The 22,952-nt window shown below is 43.6% G+C and overlaps 1 protein-coding gene across 3 annotated transcripts in view; it reads right to left on the bottom strand.

The window, feature by feature from the left end:
* The window catches only part of PHACTR1 (phosphatase and actin regulator 1), a 505,241-nt gene that overhangs the window by 189,597 nt on the left and 292,692 nt on the right, over positions 1-22,952 (bottom strand). For 2 of the 3 annotated variants that reach the window (XM_057700185.1, XM_057700184.1), the window contains one exon: positions 4,695-4,859. In XM_057700185.1, the coding sequence (XP_057556168.1) occupies positions 4,695-4,859 (165 nt within the window). Of the gene's footprint in view, positions 1-4,694; positions 4,860-8,550; positions 8,561-22,952 lie in introns of all 3 variants that reach the window. The other variant, XM_057700183.1, reaches the window with a different exon arrangement.

The following is a 22,952-nucleotide window of genomic DNA, read 5'->3' as shown; positions in this document are numbered from 1 at the left end:
TTCTCTGAACTTCTTTCACTTGACTCCTCCATGGCAATGAACACAGGTCATCGCCCCTCCTTGAAATATTTTTCGGCTCCCAGCTCCTATCGTCACATCCTTCTGGTTTTCCTCCTACCTCTCTGGCCACTGCCTTTCTCTCACCTTCATATGTTCATGCTGCTCTGTCCAGGCACCAGTGATGATATTCTTCCCTTGTCTACAAGATAGTCTTTGGCCCACTTTTCTTTCCATTCCCTACTTGTTCTCTCACCAATCTCACCCATGGTCATTACTCTAACCAACAAGTGACCCAAAGTTACAGATCCAGCTCAGACCGCTCCTTTGCCTTCCACAAATTCAACTGCCAAATGTGGGTATCACACAGTCGACTTGAACACACACCTAAAATTAGAATCATTTCTCCCACACTCCCCCACCCTGCCCCCACTCCTCCAAACCTGTCATTCTTCCAAAGGACTCATTTTTTAAGGCTACACACCATAAACCACCACTGGAGCATAAAAATGACATTTTTCTCTCTTCCTCTTACGTCTGACCTGTTGCTAAGTCCTGTTGCTTGTTCCTTATAACATCTTCCAAATCCACCCATTTCTATCACCAAAAATTAGTCCAAGCTACTATCATCTGCACAGTGGCCTCCTAACTGGTCTTCCTGCAGCTGCATACACTCTTGTCTAATTTGTTCTATAGGATATAGGCTCAGCGAGGGTCTAGTCTTTGGTAATCTCTCTAGCCTCAGACCATCTCATATTCCTTGCTCCCCATTCTCCATCCACTGGTCTTCCTTGTTTTCCTGGCTTGTTCACCCCTGCTTCTTCCACCACAGGGCCTTTGCACATGCTGTTTGTTACCTGGAATGCTAAACTTTCTAAATTCCTACCCCTCCTTCAGATCTCAGCTCAAATGTCTCAGGAAAGTTTCCCTATTCCATCAAGTGCCCCCTCTCATTCTTTCAAGAACCTTCCCTTCAATGTCCTTATCACAGCTGTGACCTTAACCTTTAATTTGACCATCTGCCTCTCCAGCAACACCGTGCATGCCATGAGCTCACCAACAAGGTCTGGTTTGCACTCACAGTCATACTCTCACAGCCAGTTACAGTATGTGGTAGACACTCCGGAAAAGGTTTTTATTTTTTATTTTTTTGCTCAAGGCCCTAGGGATGCAGGAAAGCTTTGGAAGCACAAAGGGAATTTTGGCACATTGTAGATTTTCAGGGCCAACTCTTGTAGCTTATGATTTTCTGTCAAGAGGAACTAAAGGCATAACTTGGTGGCATCTTCCCAGTTTATTCCTGCCAGTTCTGCTTTTCTATAAATACAACCCTCATTTTCAAGGAATCTGGAGAAGATGGCTGCAGTTGACTATCTGGGGAGGCCCTGTCGGTTCTGTTTCAGAGGGGATGTTGTCATCTGTCTTTGCTCCTGGGGCAGGTGTGGGATGTGTTGTGGACACCTGCTGCAGATTCTACAGAAGTTGGGCATGTCAGGCTAATCTTCATGGGCCCTGGGCAGGGCCTCTGAGGGTAGGCTGAAAGGCATGTCAAGATCACCTCCCCAAGGATCCATTATTTTATGTTCTATCCATTACTGTTTCACTCCTCCTGTCGTGTGAGGCAGGGATGCCTCTGAGAGAAGGTCTTTGTCCTGTGGTGCTTTCACCACCATCCAGAGTTCAGTGCTGAAGGCCTTTTATGGACAGCAGCCTTCACCTTAGAATAGGAAGATATCTGAGCAGCATGGGACATGGAGATTGGTCGTTGATAAATTCATGTAATTGTTGATGGCAAAGTTAAGGAAAATGTTGCCATCATGATTTTCCAATGTAGTTTTCTTACTGCTAGTACAACTTACAAAGCAAGATTTCTGGGTGCACCTTTGAAAATGTTGTATACACAGACACAAACATCCTGTAACTTGAGCCACAGCAAAACTACAGTATAGCTAATTCTGGCAAATTATAAATGTAACTCGCTGTGGAAATAACAACAGGCCAAGTTTGCATTGTGTTGATGTACTTTTGTGTAATCAAGAAAGCATGCACTTTTAAATGTAACTACATAACATAAATGTGATATTTGGACTTATCCTTTGTATTTGAAATTGTGGATATTATTGTACATATGAAAGGATATTACATATACACACATAAAAGACAAGTATATGCATAGCAGCTAAAATTGGCCAACCAATTAACATTCCCAAAATCAGTCAACCCTCTTGGATATCCAATATTTGACTCTTATCCATGCATAGGGAAGTATGTACTTCAAAGAACTATTTGAACATATATACAATTTATCATGTTAAACATCCTTAAATTGTCCATTTTTTTTCTCCATGGAGCTAAAAGCTAGCACAGAAAGTCTCTCCTTTTTTCCAAAAATAAGGAATAATATTTCTGAATCCAGTTAAGAACAAAATATATTACAGTGTAAACCACTGACCTAAAAAAACAAAAAAACTAGAATAGCTTGTTGTAGCATATAACCATCCATCTATCATGGATTGACAGATAGCCTATAGTCTCTCTCCTCTATTTTCTCTAATTCAGGAGCTCAATATCTCTTCAAAATAAAACCACATAGAAATATCACATTCAGTTGCCAAATTAATCTGTTGGGCCATTGAGATCACAACTTGCTAAGAATAGTTAGTAATAAGAAGGATTAAAGTTGCAACTTTGCCTGTCTCCTGTTTTAGTTCTTTGTCCCAAAAGAGTTTTGAATGAAAAATGTTCAGGCTTTTAATGGTTCATGAGTAGCTCGATGCCATTGTACTTGCATCCATCAAAGGACAAGTTCTCTGACATCTTAAAGAAGTCAGCACAGTGGTTCAGGTACCCCTTCCCATGAGAAGCATCGGAGCTCCGCCCTACGGTCTTGCCAAACAGACTAAGCTAAGCTCTTGAATGCCAGAAGGAAATACATCTACCAGGATGTTAGACGCTATCAGGATGTTACCAAACGCATCTTTCAGCATCATTCAGGAGTTCACGCTGATAAATGGCAATTATGTAAATAGAGGTTTGTATTATTACAAACCATTTTCATAGCAAAGTCAGGAAGACCACCGTAAAGGAACTTGTGGAATCTTTGCTATTTTTTCCAGTGCTTACAGAATATCCCCTTCTTCTTTCCTATTCGTGTGTCTAACCCCTCACTTTGCCTGAGAACATATTTCATTTAGATTTCTCCTCTCCAAGGCAATAATCTAAGCGCCTTTTTCTGTTTCGCTCTGGGGAGATAGAGAGCAGTCATCCACTTAGAGTTCTGCTTGCATGTAAATCTCTCAGCAGTGTTTAGAAATATGTAAGTGACCTACACATTTTATGACACTTTAACAAGTCTGTACAATGATCAAAAGGAAGGGAGGATGCAGTCAGGTGAAGAGAGGGGTGCAGTCAGGTAATTGTCAGCGGGCTGACAACTTAGAGATTCGTGGAATTCAGAGGCTCATTCTAATCTCAGGAATGAACGAATCATATACAGCAGCAGGGCAGTGGGGCTTCTGTCTCAGAAACAGTCAGAAAGCATGAACTGGGGATGTCTCCTGTGAGAACTGTTTCAGATTCCAAGACTTTCTGCAACTTTTCTATTTGTTCTTCTCTTTCATTCCCCAAGGCAACTAGCATGAAAATGCTCAGATCTGTGGACAAGTGTTCAGGTACGAGACATGGATCATCTCCTATTTCACAGTTTTGGGGTGAGCCAAAGGGGGAAAGGACCAGGAAATAGAGGAGGTGATGATTCTGAGGAGGAGGGAGAACAGGTTGAATTTTTGAGGACATAGAGCAAGAAGGAAATAAAAGCCCCAGAGTAGCCCTGGAACAACCAAATACCAAAATCAGGACAAAAGCAAACACAAAGAATCTGCACGGCTCCTGCATCATCCCATCGCAAAGCCAACAGGGTGAAATCAGAACTCTTCATGTTTCTTCCCCTGTGCATCTCCCTCTGCAATACTCTTATTAAAAAAATATCCACATAACATGCCACCATAAACTCTCCACAAATGTTAAGTCATGCAAGGAACTATTCTCACCCCATCTTCCAGGTAGGAAACTGGGGTACAGAGTTAAACTGAGCAAGGTCATGCAACTACCAAGTTCCGGAGCCGGGACTTGAACCCAGGCCGTCTGACTCCAGAGTCTGTGCTCTTCACACCCCAGCCATGCTGACTTTACCCAGAGTCCTTTGCTGTCCACTGGCTATGGACTATATAGTTATCTTCACCATTACAATGATGCTTCACTTGTTCAAGATTTTCTCTCCATGAAATAACCTATTCCTAACTGCCAATGACCATATATAACTTACTTTCTGCTCCGTGATTTTTTTCTGGGGCAGGGAAAATGAGGACGAAAAATGAGAAATGGGTTGTCAACGCGAGGTTGAAGGCACACAGTTACGGGAAAGGTGGAGTTCTAAGTTCAGGTATTCACAGATCAAATAAATGTGGTGGTTTTATCAACTGAAAAGCAACAACAAAAAACCTGAGACACGAGAAAACACACAGATCTAAAAGCCATTCTCAATCATACTGAAGAATTATTAAACCCAAGAGCAATTCTAAGGCTTGATTTTTTTTCCTTTGGTTCAGACAGCCTACGGTGATTAAATTCTACTAATGAATGTACGGAGTTGAAGTCAGCAAACGCCCGATGAGAAATAAAGGAAAAAATCATCTTACCTGCAGACGTGTGTTTGAACTTTTCACTTTTCTTCTTCCTCCATTTCCAAGGCTTGAAAATCCTTCCCAGGTTGGCAAACTTACTTCTCCTCCGGATGGGTGGGGTGTGGGTACCTGGGACGAGGGAGTCAGAACGCATCGCCGCCAGCCTCTCCACTTCCTCAGCTTGTTTTCCCGACAAAGCGATGGAAAAAAAGAGAGAGAGAGAAAGAAAAGTGTTAAAATGGGAGCCTCGCAGATGGCCAGTGTTTTCCATGGTTACAGATAACAGAAACCACATGACCGAACTTCCGTTTCTCTTTTTGCCTCTTGGAATGGAAGTCATACCAACGTGTTCTAAAGGCTGGTGACAGTCAGCCAAACCCTAGGGATTTGGAACACCCCAACCAAATCTGCCCCACCTTAACCCAGGCTCAAAAAGGAGGATGGGGCTGTGGAGGAGAAACAGAGCCCTCCTGACACATAGGAGACTCCCCCACGAGGCAGGGGCAGGGCACCAGAAAAGTCAAGTGACAGTCAGTGTAGCTACTGGTCCAGCACCTCCTCAAATAAGACTGGCAGATGCCATCCCTGTAACACCGTCTGCTGAGAAAAGAGGGAGAAGACGTTTACTAGCTGTCTATTCCAATGCCAATGTCTCCACCACCCACGATGCGCTTTCCTACAACCACGCTTCATCCAGACCTGCACTAGAAGCACTAGAATCTATTGAATGAGTAATTCTGCCTTAAAATGTACTGACCGTTTTTTAAAATCACTTACACTTCATTAGATTTTACAATTGCCTTAATTCCTCTAGGTCTTTTGGTTCCTGGTGCTTTGCATTAATAAAAAAAAATCTTGGAAATTGAGAGTCGAGAGTGACATTAGGTAGCATCTAAACTAATCCCAACAGCTTGACATTTGAGGACACGAAGACCTTCAAACTCTTAATGCCCAGGGGACCCTTTCTTAAGTGCCACCATCACTCTGACCTCTTTTATCACTTGGAATAAAACTCTTTTCCAATGTACATAAGCATCTATAGATCTCTGTGAGGTAAACAGACCCTGACTTGAATTCTTATGACGGGAATAATCAGAGAAAATAACCTCCTTGGCAAAATCAAGGCGGGGTGGGAGGGACTTGCTCTTCCAGAAAGACCAATTACACCTAGAGCTGCAGCCAATCCAGAACCACTCTGCTGGGCCTCTAACATCGTCCTTCAGAAAAATCTCCTGGATTTTGCATGTAGGCTGTTCTCAGAAGCTCGATCTTACAGCCTGGTGCTCTCCCTGCTATCACCCAATATGGTGTTAACTCAGGAGATTCAATCACTCAACAGATACACATGGAACCTCAACCACGTGCTGGGCAGCTGTGCAATGGGGACAGACGATGGCAGGTTGTAAAGGCTCCTGGACGAGATGGAAAGGAAGTAGGTGAATTTGAGAGATGTCTGGGAAGCCAAGTCAACAGGACCCAGGACGGACGGGGTGGCTGAGGGACAGAAGGCAGATCACCCCTGACGCCCACATTCACGTCAGCGGAGTGGCCCCCTTCAATCACGGAAGCAGGGGACATGGGGGGCATAAGTCTGGGGGGGCAGTAGTGATTTGGACACGTTGCATGGCGAAAGCACTTAAACTTCGGATTCCATGGTTCAGTTCCTGGGTAGCCCCTCTATTCAATCATTGTCTTCAATGACCACTTAATACCGTGCCAGGCACTGATCATGTCTGCAGCAGAAGCACAGGAGAACTGGACACGGTTAGGCCGCGTCTAGAGGAGGAGACAGAGGCATCGGTGTGGAAACCGTGCTGTGACGAGGAACCGGCCTCAAATTCAAGGGAGGCAAAGAGGAGAGAGGGCCGGACTCTGCTTCACAGAGTCGGAGAGGACCCCAGGGCACGCCATTTGGGGCTAGATTTTGAAAGAGAAGGAAGTTCTCCTCACGTGGGGAAGAGGGAGAAGTGGATTCCTAGAAAGAGAAAGAGACCCAAAGGAACACAGAGGGCTGGAAGAACACGGCACGCTGGGCGCTGCAAGAAACCCAGGGAAACCAGGAGTGTCAGCTACACTAGGTGAGGCGGGGAGTCCGTGGTGAGAGGCCGGGGAAGGGGTCGGGAGCGATCCTGCAGGCCTGTGGAGAGTGTATCAGGCGTTTGGGGTGTATCCGGCACGCAGAGGGAGAAGGATGAGAATTTGAGAATGGGAATTGACATTATGACATTCAACAAATATGGATGGAATGCTCACTCTGTCCCAGGCACTTAGGCTATGTCAGTAAAAAAATAGATAAAAATACCAATGCATGGAGCTTACACTGGGGGTCGGCTGGGGACCAGGTAATACACAGTAAAACTCAGTAAACTGTAGAGTTTATGTTAGAAGAGACCTGCTTGGGGGAGAAAAGAAAGAAGTGCATATAAGTTAGATGAGATCGAGAATGCCTAGGTGAGGGAAGGGCTCAGTTTTAATCATCCTGATTGAGAAGACGAACGACCAGGATACAATCGGATTTTTTTTGGGGGGGAGGGGGTACACCAAGTTCAATCATCTGTCTTTATACACATATCCCCGTATCCCCTCCCTCCCTCGACTCCCCCCCACCCTCCCCGTCCCAGTCCTCTAAGGCATCATCCATCCTCGAGTTGGACTCCCTTTGTTATACAGCAACGTCCCACTGGCTATCTATTTTACAGTTGGTAGTATCCATATGTCTATGCTACTATCGGATTTGTTTCTTAGGAAGATCATTTTAACAGCAATGGCATCTTGAACTGGAGTGTGAAGAAGCAGGTGGTAGAGAGAGTCATAAGGAGGCCACCGCATTCGTCTGGAGGGCAGTGACAGAAGGGACACAGGGCAAAGATGCGATCCAGCCCGGGGCGGGGAGTGGGGGTGGAATCAACATCTCTTAGTAATTTTCTGGATACACATGCGGGAGAACAAGGAAGCGAGGATGACGTTTTTGCTTCCCATGACTGGGGAGGCAATGAAGACTTGCCATTTGTCAATCAACTCTGGTTATAAAGGGAAGAAGGGAATAGGATGGTCACTGACGGACAACGGCTTTGAAACCAGATAATGCAGTTTCTGGTTTTTTTGCACACTCTCTTTAGGGAGTTGGATTTTATTTCTTAAGGTAACAGAGCACTACTGCAGGGAATCTGTCAGGATGGGGATGGGGAGGTAGGATCGTGTCAGCAGGCTGAACTGCAAGAGCCAGTGGAGAGTAGGAGGCTGAAGATGCAGGGAAGAGACGGAGACGTGTGTGAAACTGAGTTCTTAGGGAGGAGAAGAGGCAGGATCAAAAGTACTTACAGGCTCAGTCATCGGAAGCCTGTATTCTGAGTTACTGAACGTCTGAACCAAGGTCTCTGATCACAAATGGCACAGATCAGATGTGAGCCTCCGAAAGACTAAGCTGGCAGCAGTGGATAAAATGGATTATTGGAGGCTGAAGGGAAGAAGATAAAGATTGAGGAGACTTCAAGTAAGTTTGGGTGTCAGAGAGGCTGAGGAGACTGGTTTAAAAAATCCAACTGCAACGAGGAAACAGAAGCCAAACAGAGCAAGGAAACAGCCTCTGGAGCAACACTCAATTTGGAAATGACTCTCTTTAAAGGGTACCAGCTGCTTGAGTCGGTGCTCCCTCAATGCTGCTCAGTAGTAGGAAGAGGCACACAGTAACAACCGTGGGACCCACACCAAGGAGGTTTTGAGTCCAGGATGGAAACCAACTCAGGATAGTCTGGTGATCTGATTTCCACAAGATCCCTCTTTTTTGTATGTATCACCTTCTAAAAATTTCTTACCTTAGTTCAATAATCTCATCGGTACTTGTCCAGATTTTGCAAGTCTCCACACCTACCTTCCCAACCCTAGTCTCCTGCCTTCAAACCTATATTTTAAACTGTTGCTAGATTGCTCTTCCAGAAGCCCACTTTTCCCAGAAACTTCCACCACTTACAGCAGAAAGTTCTCATTTCTTGCTTTGCCCTTCAGGAACCTCCACCTGAGTTCCTGCCCAGAATGATCTTCCAGTACTTCTCTAAACACACATGGCAGCCCAGATGAAACACTGCCTGGGTCCCAATGGGTCTGGGCAGGGCATCAAACCGCTGAAATTATATGCAAAATTTCATGTCTATTTGAGTATCTGCATTTGGATGGAAGAGTTCCCATCTTTCTTCTGAGTCTTCAAATAGTCTAAGACTGAACAGGTAAAAATTTTAAAGTATCCAGGTTGAGGCTTTTTATGAGTTCAGGCAACTTAAAACAGCTGCTAAGGATTAAAGGGAGAGAGTATATACTGAAGCCAAAAAAGAAAAAAAAAACCCACAAAAAACCCCAAAACCAACATATGAGTTATTCAGGACCGACACTGAGTTCAGTCTCATCACTGGCGCTCCCAGTGGTTTGTTCAATAAGTAAGTGAACGAGGGCATCTGATTCAGATCCTTCACACCATCTTGAGAGGTATGAAAATCAGCATCACTATCTGACTTAAGGAAAACACACCGCTAGGACCAAAAAGCTGTTTCATAATCACATTTTCCAGAAATGCATAAAAATTATTCTGAAATTACCATGTTCAAATAATTATAAGAAATTAGTTTGCCTTTGAAAAATTTAGAGTGGCAACGAGCTGACAAAACATTATAAAGGCCTAATTATAACTCCATCGTTAAATGGAGCCTTAAGAAGTGTATTATTAAATTCAAGATGTTTAGCCCTTAAGTCCAGATTTTTGAACAGACTGGATTACTTTAACTGATTTATGTTTTCATCATCCACGTGACTTCTTCCCCCAGTTCATCTCATGATACAGGCTAGCCCTCAACCTGTTTTGCCACCAGATAACGAATTTGGAGGGCTTGAGAGTGAGGAAAGAGACCAACTGTGAATAGAGTTTGAAGAGGAAGAAAAATAAGAAAACAGAACAGGGCTCAGAATAAAGTGGTCTCCATCCGACCAACCACAGGGACGTGAGCGAGAACGGGATGGAGACAAGTGGGAGAGGAAAGGTGTGTTTATGAAAACAGCCTTCTTTTGAAACCGATTAAGAAAAGGCTGCTTTGCTCAAGCCCACTGCTCTCAAAGGTGGCTTCCTCCTGCTGTTGAGAGAGGAGACAGCTGTCTGGAGAAAACGCTCACTTAGACACAAATCAGCTCAAATGTCAACTGCCAGGACTGAGAACACTGACCCCCAAGGTAGGGATGTTGGGCAGCTGAGCTCATTCAGGGAGCTGAGCGGGGAGGGTAGGCCTGGACCAGATGATCTCTGGGGTCTTTCTAGCGCATCCATTGAAGAAAACACCCTCCTAACAGACCAGACGGTCTGGGCTCCCTCCCTTTCTTGAGGTGACTGGGATTTGCTTTATCAGAGGGAGGGAAATCGCTGGGAGGTGATTTTTCTCTTTCTTTAGAAAAGCAGGAGACAAAATACCTGATGGGTGCATGATTTTAATTACTGAGAAGCCAAGCAGCTGTGTCTGCGTGTGCTCTAAAGCCACCCCTCGTGGTGGCCTGGGGCTGCTCCTGGCAGGCTCTTAGAGGGTGCAGAGGGGAGGGGTGGGCAAAGGGCACTTCAGCTGGCACTACCTTACCATGCTATTTCTCACCGTGGCTTAGTTTTCAAAAGGTTTACCCAAAGAAAGCACCAACTTTGGTGCTTTCCTGCTGGCCTAGAAGGAGTTAGTCATTCAGTGTCCCCCTGAGAAGTTTATAAAAAAGGAAGCCACAGTGTCTTCTGCTATGTGATGTCTCGTCAACAGAAGAGGCAGAAGGGCCAGGACATCTGGGGCCCCACTCGAGATCTCTCCACATGCCGAGTGCTCTCACGATCTTTGGAGGACCTGAGATGCACCCAGGTTGGACACCTGCTTCTCAACCCAAAGCGAGCCCCCAAAGGGAAGCGGACAACATTCACTTTTCCTTCCAATCTCATTGGAAGGGGTTATGTTTTCGTGATATCTCACCAGCCTAGGAATGGGAGCCAAAGATGGCGGTGGAGGTGAGGATAGCTGTCGGTTAACTACACTGAGCTGTCCAGGGCCTGAAACTGTCCCCTTTCTGCCTCAAGCAGCATGGCCTTTGCTTACAGTTGCAAAACGATCTCACACAGGTCCCTGGCCATTTAGAAAGTTCTCAACGACTACGGCTTTCCCCTTTTAAAAATGCAGTTTCACATGGATGGACTCAGAGACTGTCATACAGAGTGAAGTGAGTCAGAAAGAGAAAAAAAAATATCGTATATTAACACATATATGCGGACTATAGAGAAATGGTACACATCAACGGGTCTGCAAGGCAGAAATAGAGACACAGATGTAGAGAACAAACAGGGACACCAAGTAGGGAAAGCAAGGAGGGTTGGGGGGGGGGGGGATGAATTGGGAGACTGGGATTGCCATATATACATTACTATTAAGAAAAAAAAATACCAAATTGTACACTCTAAATACATGCAGTTTATTGTCTGTTAAAAATAAATAAATAAATAAAAATAAAAATGCAGTTTCAGTTCTACAGAGACACCTGATCACAGGGAAATGGAGAATTGCTATCAATTATCAGGCATAAGAGGGCAGGGGTTTCCCTTTTTCACTCCAGAAGAAGTCATAGCACACGCTCCTATAGAGGCCAGATGGCTTGGAAGAGTTTCTGTCCAGCCTAGGACTGATCTGTGTTAACTACGAGGTGTGTTTAAAAAACAAAAGAGTGATGCGTTTTTTATTCTAAAAATCGGGACCCAATGCCTACTCCAGGAGGTGAAGAACGCGATGGAGCTGGGGGTGAAGGGGGGAGGCCTGGGCATTAGAGGCAGCAGCCATGGGGGCAAATGGAGGCTCCTTCGCCCAGAGAAGGTTGCCTGGTTTAGAGAACACATGCAAGCCTATGAGGGCTGGGAGGTAAAGCAACACTGCCACGTTGCCCATGGAGCTATCTAAGGGTTCAGTGCAAACACAAACATGATGCCTGAAACACCCCGGTGTTAACGTTGCTGAGGGCGAAGATGTTTCACGTTCACACCTTCTTTTCTTGCTCTGGCCTTCCCTTGACCTTCACTGTCCTTACACATTCTCTGCCCTCTGAGTACCACCCTCCTCTTCCCACCCCTCACCACCAAGTCAAAGACGGATCCCATCTGTTAGAATTAAGGTACGAACACTGATACAGGAGTAGCAAAATGAGAACACAGCTGCATTTAACAGAGCCTGTATCCACCTTACTCCAAAGGCTGGTTAACTTGAGTGCAGGCCCCAGGGAGGAAGGGAAGGAGCTCTGAAGCCCCTCGGCTACCTGGACACACAGGTGGCTGCCTTCTCTACTTGGGACTCCCCAAAGGAAAAACCAATCACGTGCCCCACAGAACAGCACCCACACTCCAGATGCAACCATCACACACCGTTAGGACGTTTGAGTCTTAGCCACTGTACCTCTGGAGGAAGAGGAAAATGTGTATATTGAGAGAGTTGCTAATCAGTCCTGTTATAGGAAGGGTATTCTTCACAGAGGAAGAACCAGTAAGGGGTGCACCTGTACAATACAGTCCTGAGGGCTGGAAGCAGGTAGAAACAGAGAGTGAGGCGGCATGCACCCAGGCCCATACGTCTCAGCATATCTGCTCAGGCACTGGCCAATTTCCTCCCTTCTTCCTGGCTCCAGAGATCTCTGCCAGGTGTGGAGGGCAGTCCCACCCACTGCCGGAGGCAGGTCCCAAAGGGCTTCCCCAGGCTTGCCGCTGCCTCCAGCACTAGGAATAGCCATCCTTTATTGGCACCTTGGCACAAGGACACTACGACAGCATGGAATGCAGGGAGGAGAGAGGGGAATTCATGGATCCCCTGGGACCAAAGATGGCCCAAGTCATGTTTCTGTTAACCTGCTCTTGAAGCAGTAATTGAAATTCAAGAGGAACATGAGACTGTCCCTAAATCCTGTGTCCTAAGATGTACTGATTTTTGAAGAGAGCACAGAGGGTAGCTCTACTGGTTCTGAAATGGCAGGCCATTGTATAAGCAGCTATATGACCAGCATGGTCTACAGAACTCTGCAGACTGTGAACAGAGCATCAGTTCCTTGTAACAGGAAGAGAGGTTCTGAATACGATGGTGCTTCCTCAGACAGGGATGTTAACGATGAGGACGACGATGGGAACAGCATTAGTAACAGTGACCATTTTTTGGTCACTAAGTCTGCCAGGCACTTGACCTAAGCCCTCAATATGTCTTACCTTATGCGATCCTCACATGCATCTTATGAGGTGGTGCTATTATTATCCCCATTTTCCAGGTGGGAAAGTTGAGGAGAAACTAATGAATAGGAAGCTGTGATTCTCAGAAAAGAGACACCCAGGCTTTAAATGAAGACTTGTCTATTTTCAAGAACACCTTCCCACCCTATGAAAGGCTAGCTTTTCGAATCTGTTAGTGACTAGGAAGTAGTAACAGGAGGGCTTCAGGGATGAGGGAGAAAATGAGCTGCTTTTTGAAAAGGCTACAAAACAGATGCCAATCTAAACTGATTCCACTCGAGCAAGAGAAAAGTGGTGTCATCAGTCTTATCCTAAAATGTCATAAAATATATGCATATATAAAATGCATATGTATAAAACGCAAGCATACATGCCCTGGAGGATACCCACCCGAGGTCACTAACACATGCAGAACCAGCAGGACTTCTCTATTAAATAAGCACTTATGCCACAGGCCACAATCAGGAACCCAGCAGGCGCCAGTTTGGCCTGGAAAAGGCTCAAATCTGCTTCACTTAGAAAAGGCTATATATTGTGTATGGTGGTGAGAATCTTAGTTTTGAAACCAGGGGGATGTGGGTTCAGATCTAGAATCTACTGCCTAAGAGCTGCTGGTGGATAAGAGTTCTTTTTGGCTTGCAGGCAGGAAGCCTGGGCTTCCTGATTTTCCTTCTGAGAATCACCTCTCACCCACTTCCAGTCCTGGTGGCTCAGGGAAGGCTGATCTCACTCCAGACTGCAGAAGAGGGCACGTGACTCAGCGCCAGCCAATCAGAGCATTGCATTCTCCACCCACCCTCCTACCCCTGGTATGAGCAATCAGGCCCCGCCAGGCAAGGAGACTCAATTATGGATTTTGTTGGGGTTGTTGATAGACGTGCTCTTTCAACTAGGATTGCATAAACTTTAAAACCTTGGCTCAGACTTGGTTAATATTACAAAATTTCTAGGGTGCAGTGGTAATTCACATGCTTTGAAAGGAAACAATTCTATTACATCAAGTACTTCCTATTTTCTAAGCACTATGCTGAAAGAATACTCACATGCCAGGACCACAGACAGTCAATGGACAAAGGACAGTGCTAATAGCCTGGGGAAATGTCTTATTTAAATTTAAATCTGTACAGGTCTGTGTTATATTTATTGAGATAGTAGATGTTATCTGAGAAGTTCTTCCTGAGATATTCAAAACAAAATTCCTGTTTCATCTCTCAGGAATCTTAACCTTCAAAACATGTAAGAACTACAAAAACTTGTAACACATTCTATTGTTCCTTTAATCTACACATTTGTGCTGGGAATGGAATTTGTGTATTTAAATTGTAAATGAACTCTCAAGTCTTTTGTTAATCCAAAGTAACAACCTTTAAACAACCTAAATTCTACATTCACTTAAAACCTCAGATCCTCCAATCTGATACTCTTAAATAAATAGTGCCTCTCACAAATTCAAATCAAACCTCATTGAAACCTGGTTTCTCCTGCAGAGGTCAGCAAACTCTTTCTGTAAAGCACAATTATAAATACTCTGGGCTTTACGGGCCATACACCTCTGCAGCAAATACTCAGTTCTGCTGCTGCAATGGGAAAGCAGCCGTAGACAAATGTACACAAATGGTCATGACTGTGTTCCAAAAATTTTTATCTACCCAAACAAGCAGTCAGCCTTTGGAACCACAGTTTGCCAACGCTTGCCCTATATGATGGAGTTGCTGGTAATCTTTCTGCCATCTTGAGGGAAGAGACTGGCTGAGAATTGAGCCAATAGAGAAGAAAAAAAAAGGCTGAGGGAGGGATGGCTCAGGTGAGACTGAGACCTCATTGCATCATTTGAGCCCCTGGATCCAGCCATGCCTGAAACCATTCTACCCCTGGACATATTCCTTATATGAACCAATTACCTGCAACCAAACGGGTTCTAACAAGTAAACTGTGTGACCACCAGCTTGCTCTCCTATAAAATAAGGACAATACTGACTTGTAAGGATTAACAGGTGTGTACTTAAAAGTACTCCTTGGGATAGAAGAGGAGTTCAATAAAAGCTATCTAAAAATGAAGTCTCCTCTGGTACCAGGGAGACCACCTGGCCAATGAGGGTTCCTCTAGGGGTACAGTTCCTTACCTCTTCGCACTGGGATGTCCCTTAAGGAATTACATGAATTTTTAAAGTTATGGAGGCTCTGAACTATGCTGCAACACTCCAGGCTGATAAATCAACTGAAGTACAGTAAGTCTCCTACATACGGAACAAGTTCCATTCCGAGAGTGAGATCGTAAGTCCAGTTTGTTTGTTAAGTCCAACAAAGTTAGCCTAGGTACCCAACTAACGCAATCGGCTATCTAGTCCTATACTATGATAGGTTTAAAATACTTTTCACACAAATACATAAAAAACAAACCAAAAATAAAGAACACATTTTTAATCTTACAGTACAATACCTTGAAAAGTACAGTAGTACCAGCTACATCACTGCTGCTTTTACACTTGCTTCTGGACATCCTGGGCTTGAAATAAAGAGACTGTACTACTGTCCTATGTACAGTACTATGAGGTACACAAAAGCACAACCACTTGTAGGGGATGCACGCACTGATGATGTACGCCAGACACCGGAACTAACTTACATTGAAAGTTTACAACTTGGAGGTTCGTATGTAGGGGACTTACTGTAAGTACCTGTGAAACTTTTGATCACTGGACTCCATTTTAAACCTGCTGAACCAGAATGTGAATGCATGATACGCGATCCAGGTAATTCTGATGCCAGCAGCATTCCGAGAACCACACTGGGAGAAACGTACCAGATAGAGCATCCCTGCAGAAGCCTAGAATCCTACCCCACCTCCCCAGTTAAACTCACAGCCTTCAGGTGGCTGGCGAAGAAGAACCATCCCTAGTGTAGAAAATTAAGTCACGCTTCAGGGCATCAGCCGGCCCCCAAATCCTCAAGTCACTGAGAATTCTTTAAAGACGTCTAATGTTCACAGAGTGCTTTATTCTTTCCAAGTGCTTTCATATCTGTTCTCTCATTAGATTTTTATAACCTCCCCTTTATGTAGGCAGGGTGTCAAATTTCCTAACTTTGTTTCCTAACAGTTATGATTAACATACTATTTTCTCAGAGAATCACATCACAACTTAGCCCCTTGAAGACTCCATAAGGTCTACAAGAAACCTTTTGCTTAACCCTTTGTTTCCCAAGCTTACTTTAATCGCAGCTATGGTTGTTTGGTGCTTCCGTGTGGGACACAACTGAAGTCTCATCATAGACTAGTGTTCCACAGAACAAAATGTGCAAAAATGCCAAGGCAGTGTCTTTTTTGTCCCCTGCTACGGTTACAGGAAGTTAGACACAGAGGGGTCCACTGACTAGCCCAGAGTGCGCCAACTCAGAGAGGAATTCAAGTGGTCCAGGGCTCCTAAGTCTAGAGATGGGTCAATTGTCAAACACACCTTGTACCTTGTGGGTGGCTCGAGAATGCTCAAGACCAGGCTGTGTAGGTTATTGGATTCAACTCTTTTCAAACTGTCTTTCCCTCCATTAATACTGTCAAGACTCCTACACTTCTCAGCATTTTTCCTCCCTTGAACTCCTTCCAAGATCTCATAATAAGAGCCACTCAGTTACCTACTGAATGCAGGATGACAGAGAATCTTATGAAACCCTACATTCCACTGAAGAATCATTTCTTGAGTCTACTTCCTCTTAAGCTCAGATTTCTCATTTATTTCTGATGATGACATTACAGTTTCCTTATTTACCTCCCATTAGTTCATGGACCAGTTCTTCAGTGCCATTTGTTATTTGTGTAGTGACTGTGTGAAATTTAAATAGTACTTCTGCAAAAAATATTTTAGCAAGAATGAAGGTCCTTGCTAAGCATCCCTGTTTTCTTTCTCTTTTCCATGTGTGTGTAATTACCATCAATAGCTCTAACATGGGCCTTGCCTTGGAAACTAAAGTAAGAAACTTTCCTTATATGTTTTTGAGACTTTTACAAGGAATTCTTAATTTCACTTGTTTCAGAACACAGAAATTAAATTCCATTAGTCTTTTTTCAGAGGTAAATGTCCTATTCTTTTTGTCCCGTCAATAATTCCTTTGAGGACCCTTTATTATTCTTCTCCACGAAAAATGTTCGATTTCTAAAGAGGTCTCAGCAAGGAAAGTCAGTGGTTCAGTTTTTCCACATAAGAAGTTCTGAATTCACATTGAACTCAGAATTTATTTTTAAATTCTTATTTTTTTTTTCCTAATGGCTAAATATATTGACCTCAGAGCCTTAGACTTTGGACTCTCAACACCAAGGTCTAAGTATCAATCACCAGTTAGTGCTGGGACAATGCGTCAGTTAACCTCTTAGAACTGCATTTCCTTAACTGCAAAATGGGGATAATATCTACCTCTCTGGTTGTACAATCGTTATATTAACACATATGAGTTTAATATGTTAAACTCTGGAATAACTGGCACTTAGCGTGCATGCATTACATATTTCTTAACTTCAAATCTGGAGGTTTGAATGATTTTGTCTTACTCTTTGTCTGTCACTCTTGATTGCATTTGAATCTCATCTGAAGGTGAGGAAGGGTGGAGGGCTGCTGTATCTTAGCTGGAAGGCATCAGAAAGTGGAGTTAATGACGGTCAAACAGGATTCATGCCCCAGAACAAGGAAACTAACTCAACAGCACCAGTTCTAAGTGGGAAATCCCAAGTTACTGAAGTTGAATTATTAGAATTTTGGCATACAATATGTCAACCAATCCCACCGCCCCCCCCCCCCCCCCCCCCACTTTACTTGCAATGTGGGATTTTCATTTATAAAGTATCTTTTCACTTTGCCTTTGAGGTTACAGAATAAAACTTGTCATCCCTAAATTACCTCTAATTGTGCTAGACTCTCTCCCTTTTCCAACGTTTCTAGACATTAAAGCATAAGGCATCAGAGCAAGGAAAGGAAAAAAGGGATGCCATAAGGTACAGTCTGAGTTCAGGCCTCTCTCCTCATATCTGTCCCTTCAGGCACTTTCGGGAAGTACCAAGGCCCATGAGTATATGAAGTTATGATGCATTAATTCAGCAAACATTTGTTACACATTCATTATACAACTCAAGTTATGGGATAGGGGATTCAAGGACAGAGAACGTGAAGTTCCTACTCTTTAATATCCTAAAATGAAAAGTGTCACAAAAAAGTGAACACTATTCCATTTTTAGAGGACCCTGAAATTGATATCGACATAGAAAGCACATATAGAATGAAAGGTAATAGAAATTCCTTGCTCTGTGTGACAGAATAATCTTAAAGGTCATTATTTAGTGCAAAAGCATCATCTGTTTCTGGAGTCAAACTCAAAATGTAAAAAGCATATCAACATTCCAGATAATTCCTGACTACCATAGATTTTAACAGGAAAAAGAACTTCATTTGCTTTTACCCATGCCTGAATTTCCCAGGCGCAATAAGTAGCTACAGTATCTAAAATGCCCTGCTATCTCTGCATTCAATTTCTTAATGACCATGGCAACTAGTTTCCAAACGATAGAGGCATTCCCTTAAATGCAGTCACCATGAGGGATCTTGGCTGGAATCCTCGCTTTCTTACCAGTAAGTCAGAATAGCAAGAACCAGGCGGGTTAATGACATGAACTGCTGTCCACACATATAATTCTTCTGCTTTATCTATCAGACAGCACTCCTTTGACAGTGCCTGAGTTCAGCAGATACCAGGCAATATTGAGTCATTTCACTGCAGAGCTAATCAAATATTAGTCTTGGATAGTCTGAAATTGATTCCGAAAGCAAAGGAGGGCTTTACCATGGAAATGCAAGGTTTGTAGAAAAATTCTCATTTCCTGCTTTTGAACCTAACAAATTAGCAGAAAATCTTAACTGGTTTCAAGATTCTCTCATCCAAAATACAAATATCTACTGTGTTCAAGAGGACTTAATGGTCATTCTCACAGCAACAATTTACATAATGTTTTATCATCTATCAAGCACTTGCCTCTTATCACATCATTTGATCCCTACAACAAGCCAACAAGAGGTAAAGCGAGTATTTCAATTCCTGTTTTACAAAAGAGCAAACTGACAGTGGCAGAGATGGCTGGTTGCCTGCCTTTCCTTCCTCTTTAGTGAAAGCTTCTTGGAGTTTTGCCCAGCTGAAGGCTGTTTCCTAGGCTCCTCTGAGGAGAGGTGTGGCTACATTATCAAGCTCTGACTTGAGCTATAAGCTGAAGTGTTGTGAGCAAACTCTGGGAAATCTGCTTAAAGGGAAGGGATGTGCCATTTCTCTGGTCCACTTTTCTCTTCATCCAATTTCCTAAAGCAGAGATGTGATGGCTGGAACTTGGCAGCCACTATGAGGACAAAGGCCACCTCATTGTAATGAAGGAGCAGTAAGCTAGGCAGCACTTTGGCCCTTAAGAACTTTGTGGACCCAGCATACATAGCAGCTTTGAACCAGCTGCCTTTGCACTTTCCTGTGAGAGATAAACAAGCCCTGATCTTGTTTAAGTTACTACTATTTTGAGTTTATATGTTTTATGTAGCTAAATCTAACCCCCATGCAAAGAAGCAACTTGCTTATATTTATATAAACTATAGTTTAAGTGGCAGAACATCAAGTGCTAACATACATGACCCCATTCCGCACACTTTCCGGTGGAATTTCAGAACCATTTATAACCTGTTTCTCAGCTTTAAAGGAGCCAAGTCCTTTTATGTTTTTTAACACTAATATTCATTTTTAAAAGCCAAACTACAGGAAGACTTTCTTCCTCCCTTTCCCTTTCCTCTCTATTGTACTTTTGTGTCTCTTAGGTTTTGATTTAAATCATGGAATTTCCCAGGGTTCAGCTCTCTCTAGACAATGTCATTTACTCTCATGGCTTTAATTAGCACTGATAAGCTGAATATTTCTACACTGACACTTGCAGCCTAGAAGGCTCTTCTAACAGACACCACACTTACTAGCTGTGTAACTGGCCAAGTTACTTAACTTCTGAATCTCAGTTATCACTTTGTAAAACAGGAATAATAGCAGCATCTACCTCATCGAATTCTTGGCAAAATTCAATTATCCTATACAAACAAAAGAGTGTGAATGGTGTCTGAACCTCTACTACTATTATGACTGATCTTCCTCTCCAAAGAATATTTCACAGGCACCTCAAGCCCACTTCATTTAAAGTGAATTATTTTTACCCTTGACCTGCTCATTCTTCACTAATGGCAATGTCAGTTATCTAACTGCTCAGGGAGAAATCCATGAGTCAACCTTGACATCACCCCTCCCCTCACCTCTCCTACATCCAATTCATCACCAAGACTGGTCAAAACTAACTCTTAAATCAGGTCTCAACTCTCCCCACATCTCTCCTTGGGTCAGACCATTTTCCACATCACCAACTTCTGCGGTCTTACTCCTGCCTGTCACCGCCAGGTTCTTCACACAGCAGCTTGGAAATCTCTCATAAACATGAATCAAAGCAGGATGTTGCTTTGCTCTAACCTCTCAGTGAGTCATCCTGTTCTCAGGACAAGGTCCCAGAGTCATCACATCACCTCGCAGGGGCACAAGCTGCCCCACTTGTCGTTGTTTTCTTCAGACACAACAAGAAACACATCATTTCTGCATCAAGGCCATTATACTTGCCATTCCCTCTGCCGGGATAATTATTTGTTTCACTTCTGAATGCCAGTTACCTCCTTAACAGAGAATGCTGCACTCCTTTCTGCCCAGCTGCCCTCCTAACAGAATCCAGACCATCATGCTCACCTGTTCACCCCTTCTCCACAGGACCACAAGCTTCCTGGAAGCTGGCCCGCCCCCAGCCGCGAGTGGGTGGATCTCTCATCAGTGATTGATTAAAGGGTGGGTAGCCCGCCCATATCTGGCCATTGAGACCTGTAAGGGGTCTCAGGCGGTCAGGCTTCTAAGAATGGCTTCCTTGCTCTTAGAGAAAGACACCAAGAGACAGTCCTATTTCTACCTCTGCTCGCTGTGGCATCAGGATGTAGGGCCTGAATGGTTATAAGCATCTTGCAACCAGCCTGGGGATGAAGTCCTAAAGCAAAATAGGGCAGAGGAGAGAATCACAGGGCAATAGAATCACGCTAGAGACTGCCGCACTTACGAATTTATTATGTTAGACAATAAATGACCTAATCATTTAAGGCCAAGATGCCCAAGGACTTTCTTCCTTTACTGCAACCAAAAGCATCCTAACTGACCTGCCCCTACTAGATTGATTACGCTGGAGAGCAAGGACCATTAATGACACACAGAAAATGATCAGTGAATATTTTTTGAGCGAATAAGTGGATGAATGTTTCTCAGAAAAAGACAAGATAGGAAGTATTATATACACCCACACCAGAGCCTGTTTCCTGGAATGTTTGTGGTGAGGACAAACAACTGTAGTTGAGATTCATCCTTTATTTACTTGCAGACAGAGCCATGGCTGGAGGTGGGGCTGTGGGGTGGGAGACAGTGTCTACCTCTAAGCCATAGGTAAGAAATGACACGGGGACGTTTCACTCATATTTTCGCATTTCTTAGAAGAGCTGTCTTAGTTGTGTCATACCAAATCTGACTGAGCTGGGGCTGTTGCTTCAGCTCAGTCACTGGCTTTTCACAAAGGTTTGTCCCATATGCCCCAAGAGATTTGCTGGCCTGGGTCAAGTTTGATATATTATTGAAGGGTAGCATCACAAACTAAACTCCATGTGCATTTTATTAGCATAAAAGGACAGTAACCCAAATATTCCAATCACTAGGGATTAACTAAATTAAGGGGCAACCATTGAACATAAACCATGTGGCCATTAAAAATGATGATGGGGACTTCCCTGGGGGTGCAGTGGTTAAGAATCTGCCTGCCAATGCAGGGGACACAGGTTCGAGCCCTAGTCCAGGAAGATGCCACATGTCAGGGAGCAACTAAGCCCATGTGCCACAACTACTGAGACTGCACTCTAGAGCCCACAAGCCACAACTACCAAGCTCATGTGCTGCAACTACTGAAGCACTGAAGCCCGAGTGCCTAGAGCCCCCCATGCTCCACAACAAGAGAAACCACCACACTGAGAAACCTGCACACCACAATGAAGAGTAGCCCCAACTTGTCACAACTAGAGAAAGCCTGTGTGCAGCAACAAAGGCCCAATACAGCCAGAAAAAAAAAAATAAAGGAAAAAAAAGATGGGACATCTCTAATTATTGACATGAAAACTGCCATGGTTTCTTGTTCAGTGGAAGATAAGTTGCCCAATATTAAATATGGTATCATTTGATTTTTCTAAATGAGAAGTTTACTTACGTGTCTATCTATGTATAAGCATAGAATCTGGAAAAAGAAACGACTAAATAGCGGTTCTATTTGGGTCATAAAGTCATAGATGATCTTAAATTTCTCCATAATTTTATTTTCTGATGAGGGGTAGTTTGGATGTAAGCCCACCTCAGCCATGTACAAAGCCCCAATATCTTCCTTTGTACAAAAGACAAAGTAAGAGAACCTGTCTCTTCACTGATGAAAGAAATCAAAGACACAAACAGATGGCAAGATATACCATGTTCTTGAATTGGAAGAATCAACACTGTTGATTCCAAAGCAGTCTACAGATTCAATGCAATCCCTATCAAATTACTAGTGGCATCTTTTACAGAACTAGAACAAAAAATCCTAAAATTTGTATGTAGACACAAAAGACCCCAAAGAGCCAAAGTAATCTTGAGGGGAAAAAATGAAGCTGGAGGAATCAGACTCCCTGACTTCAGATTATACTACAAAGCTACAGTAATCAAGACAATATGGTACTGGCACAAAAACAGAAATATAGATCAATGGAACAGGATAGAAAGCCCAGAGATAAACTATGGCCAACTCAACTGTGACAAAGGAGGCAAGGATATACAATGGAGAAAAGGCAGCCTCTTCAGTAAGTGGTGCTGGGAAAACTGGACAGCTACATGTAAAAGAATGAATGAAGTTAGAACAC

This window comes from Hippopotamus amphibius, chromosome 11 (genome assembly GCF_030028045.1).
Source record: "Hippopotamus amphibius kiboko isolate mHipAmp2 chromosome 11, mHipAmp2.hap2, whole genome shotgun sequence".
In the NCBI taxonomy this organism is placed as follows: Eukaryota; Metazoa; Chordata; class Mammalia; order Artiodactyla; family Hippopotamidae; genus Hippopotamus; species Hippopotamus amphibius.
This window is presented reverse-complemented; position numbering and strand designations above follow the sequence as displayed.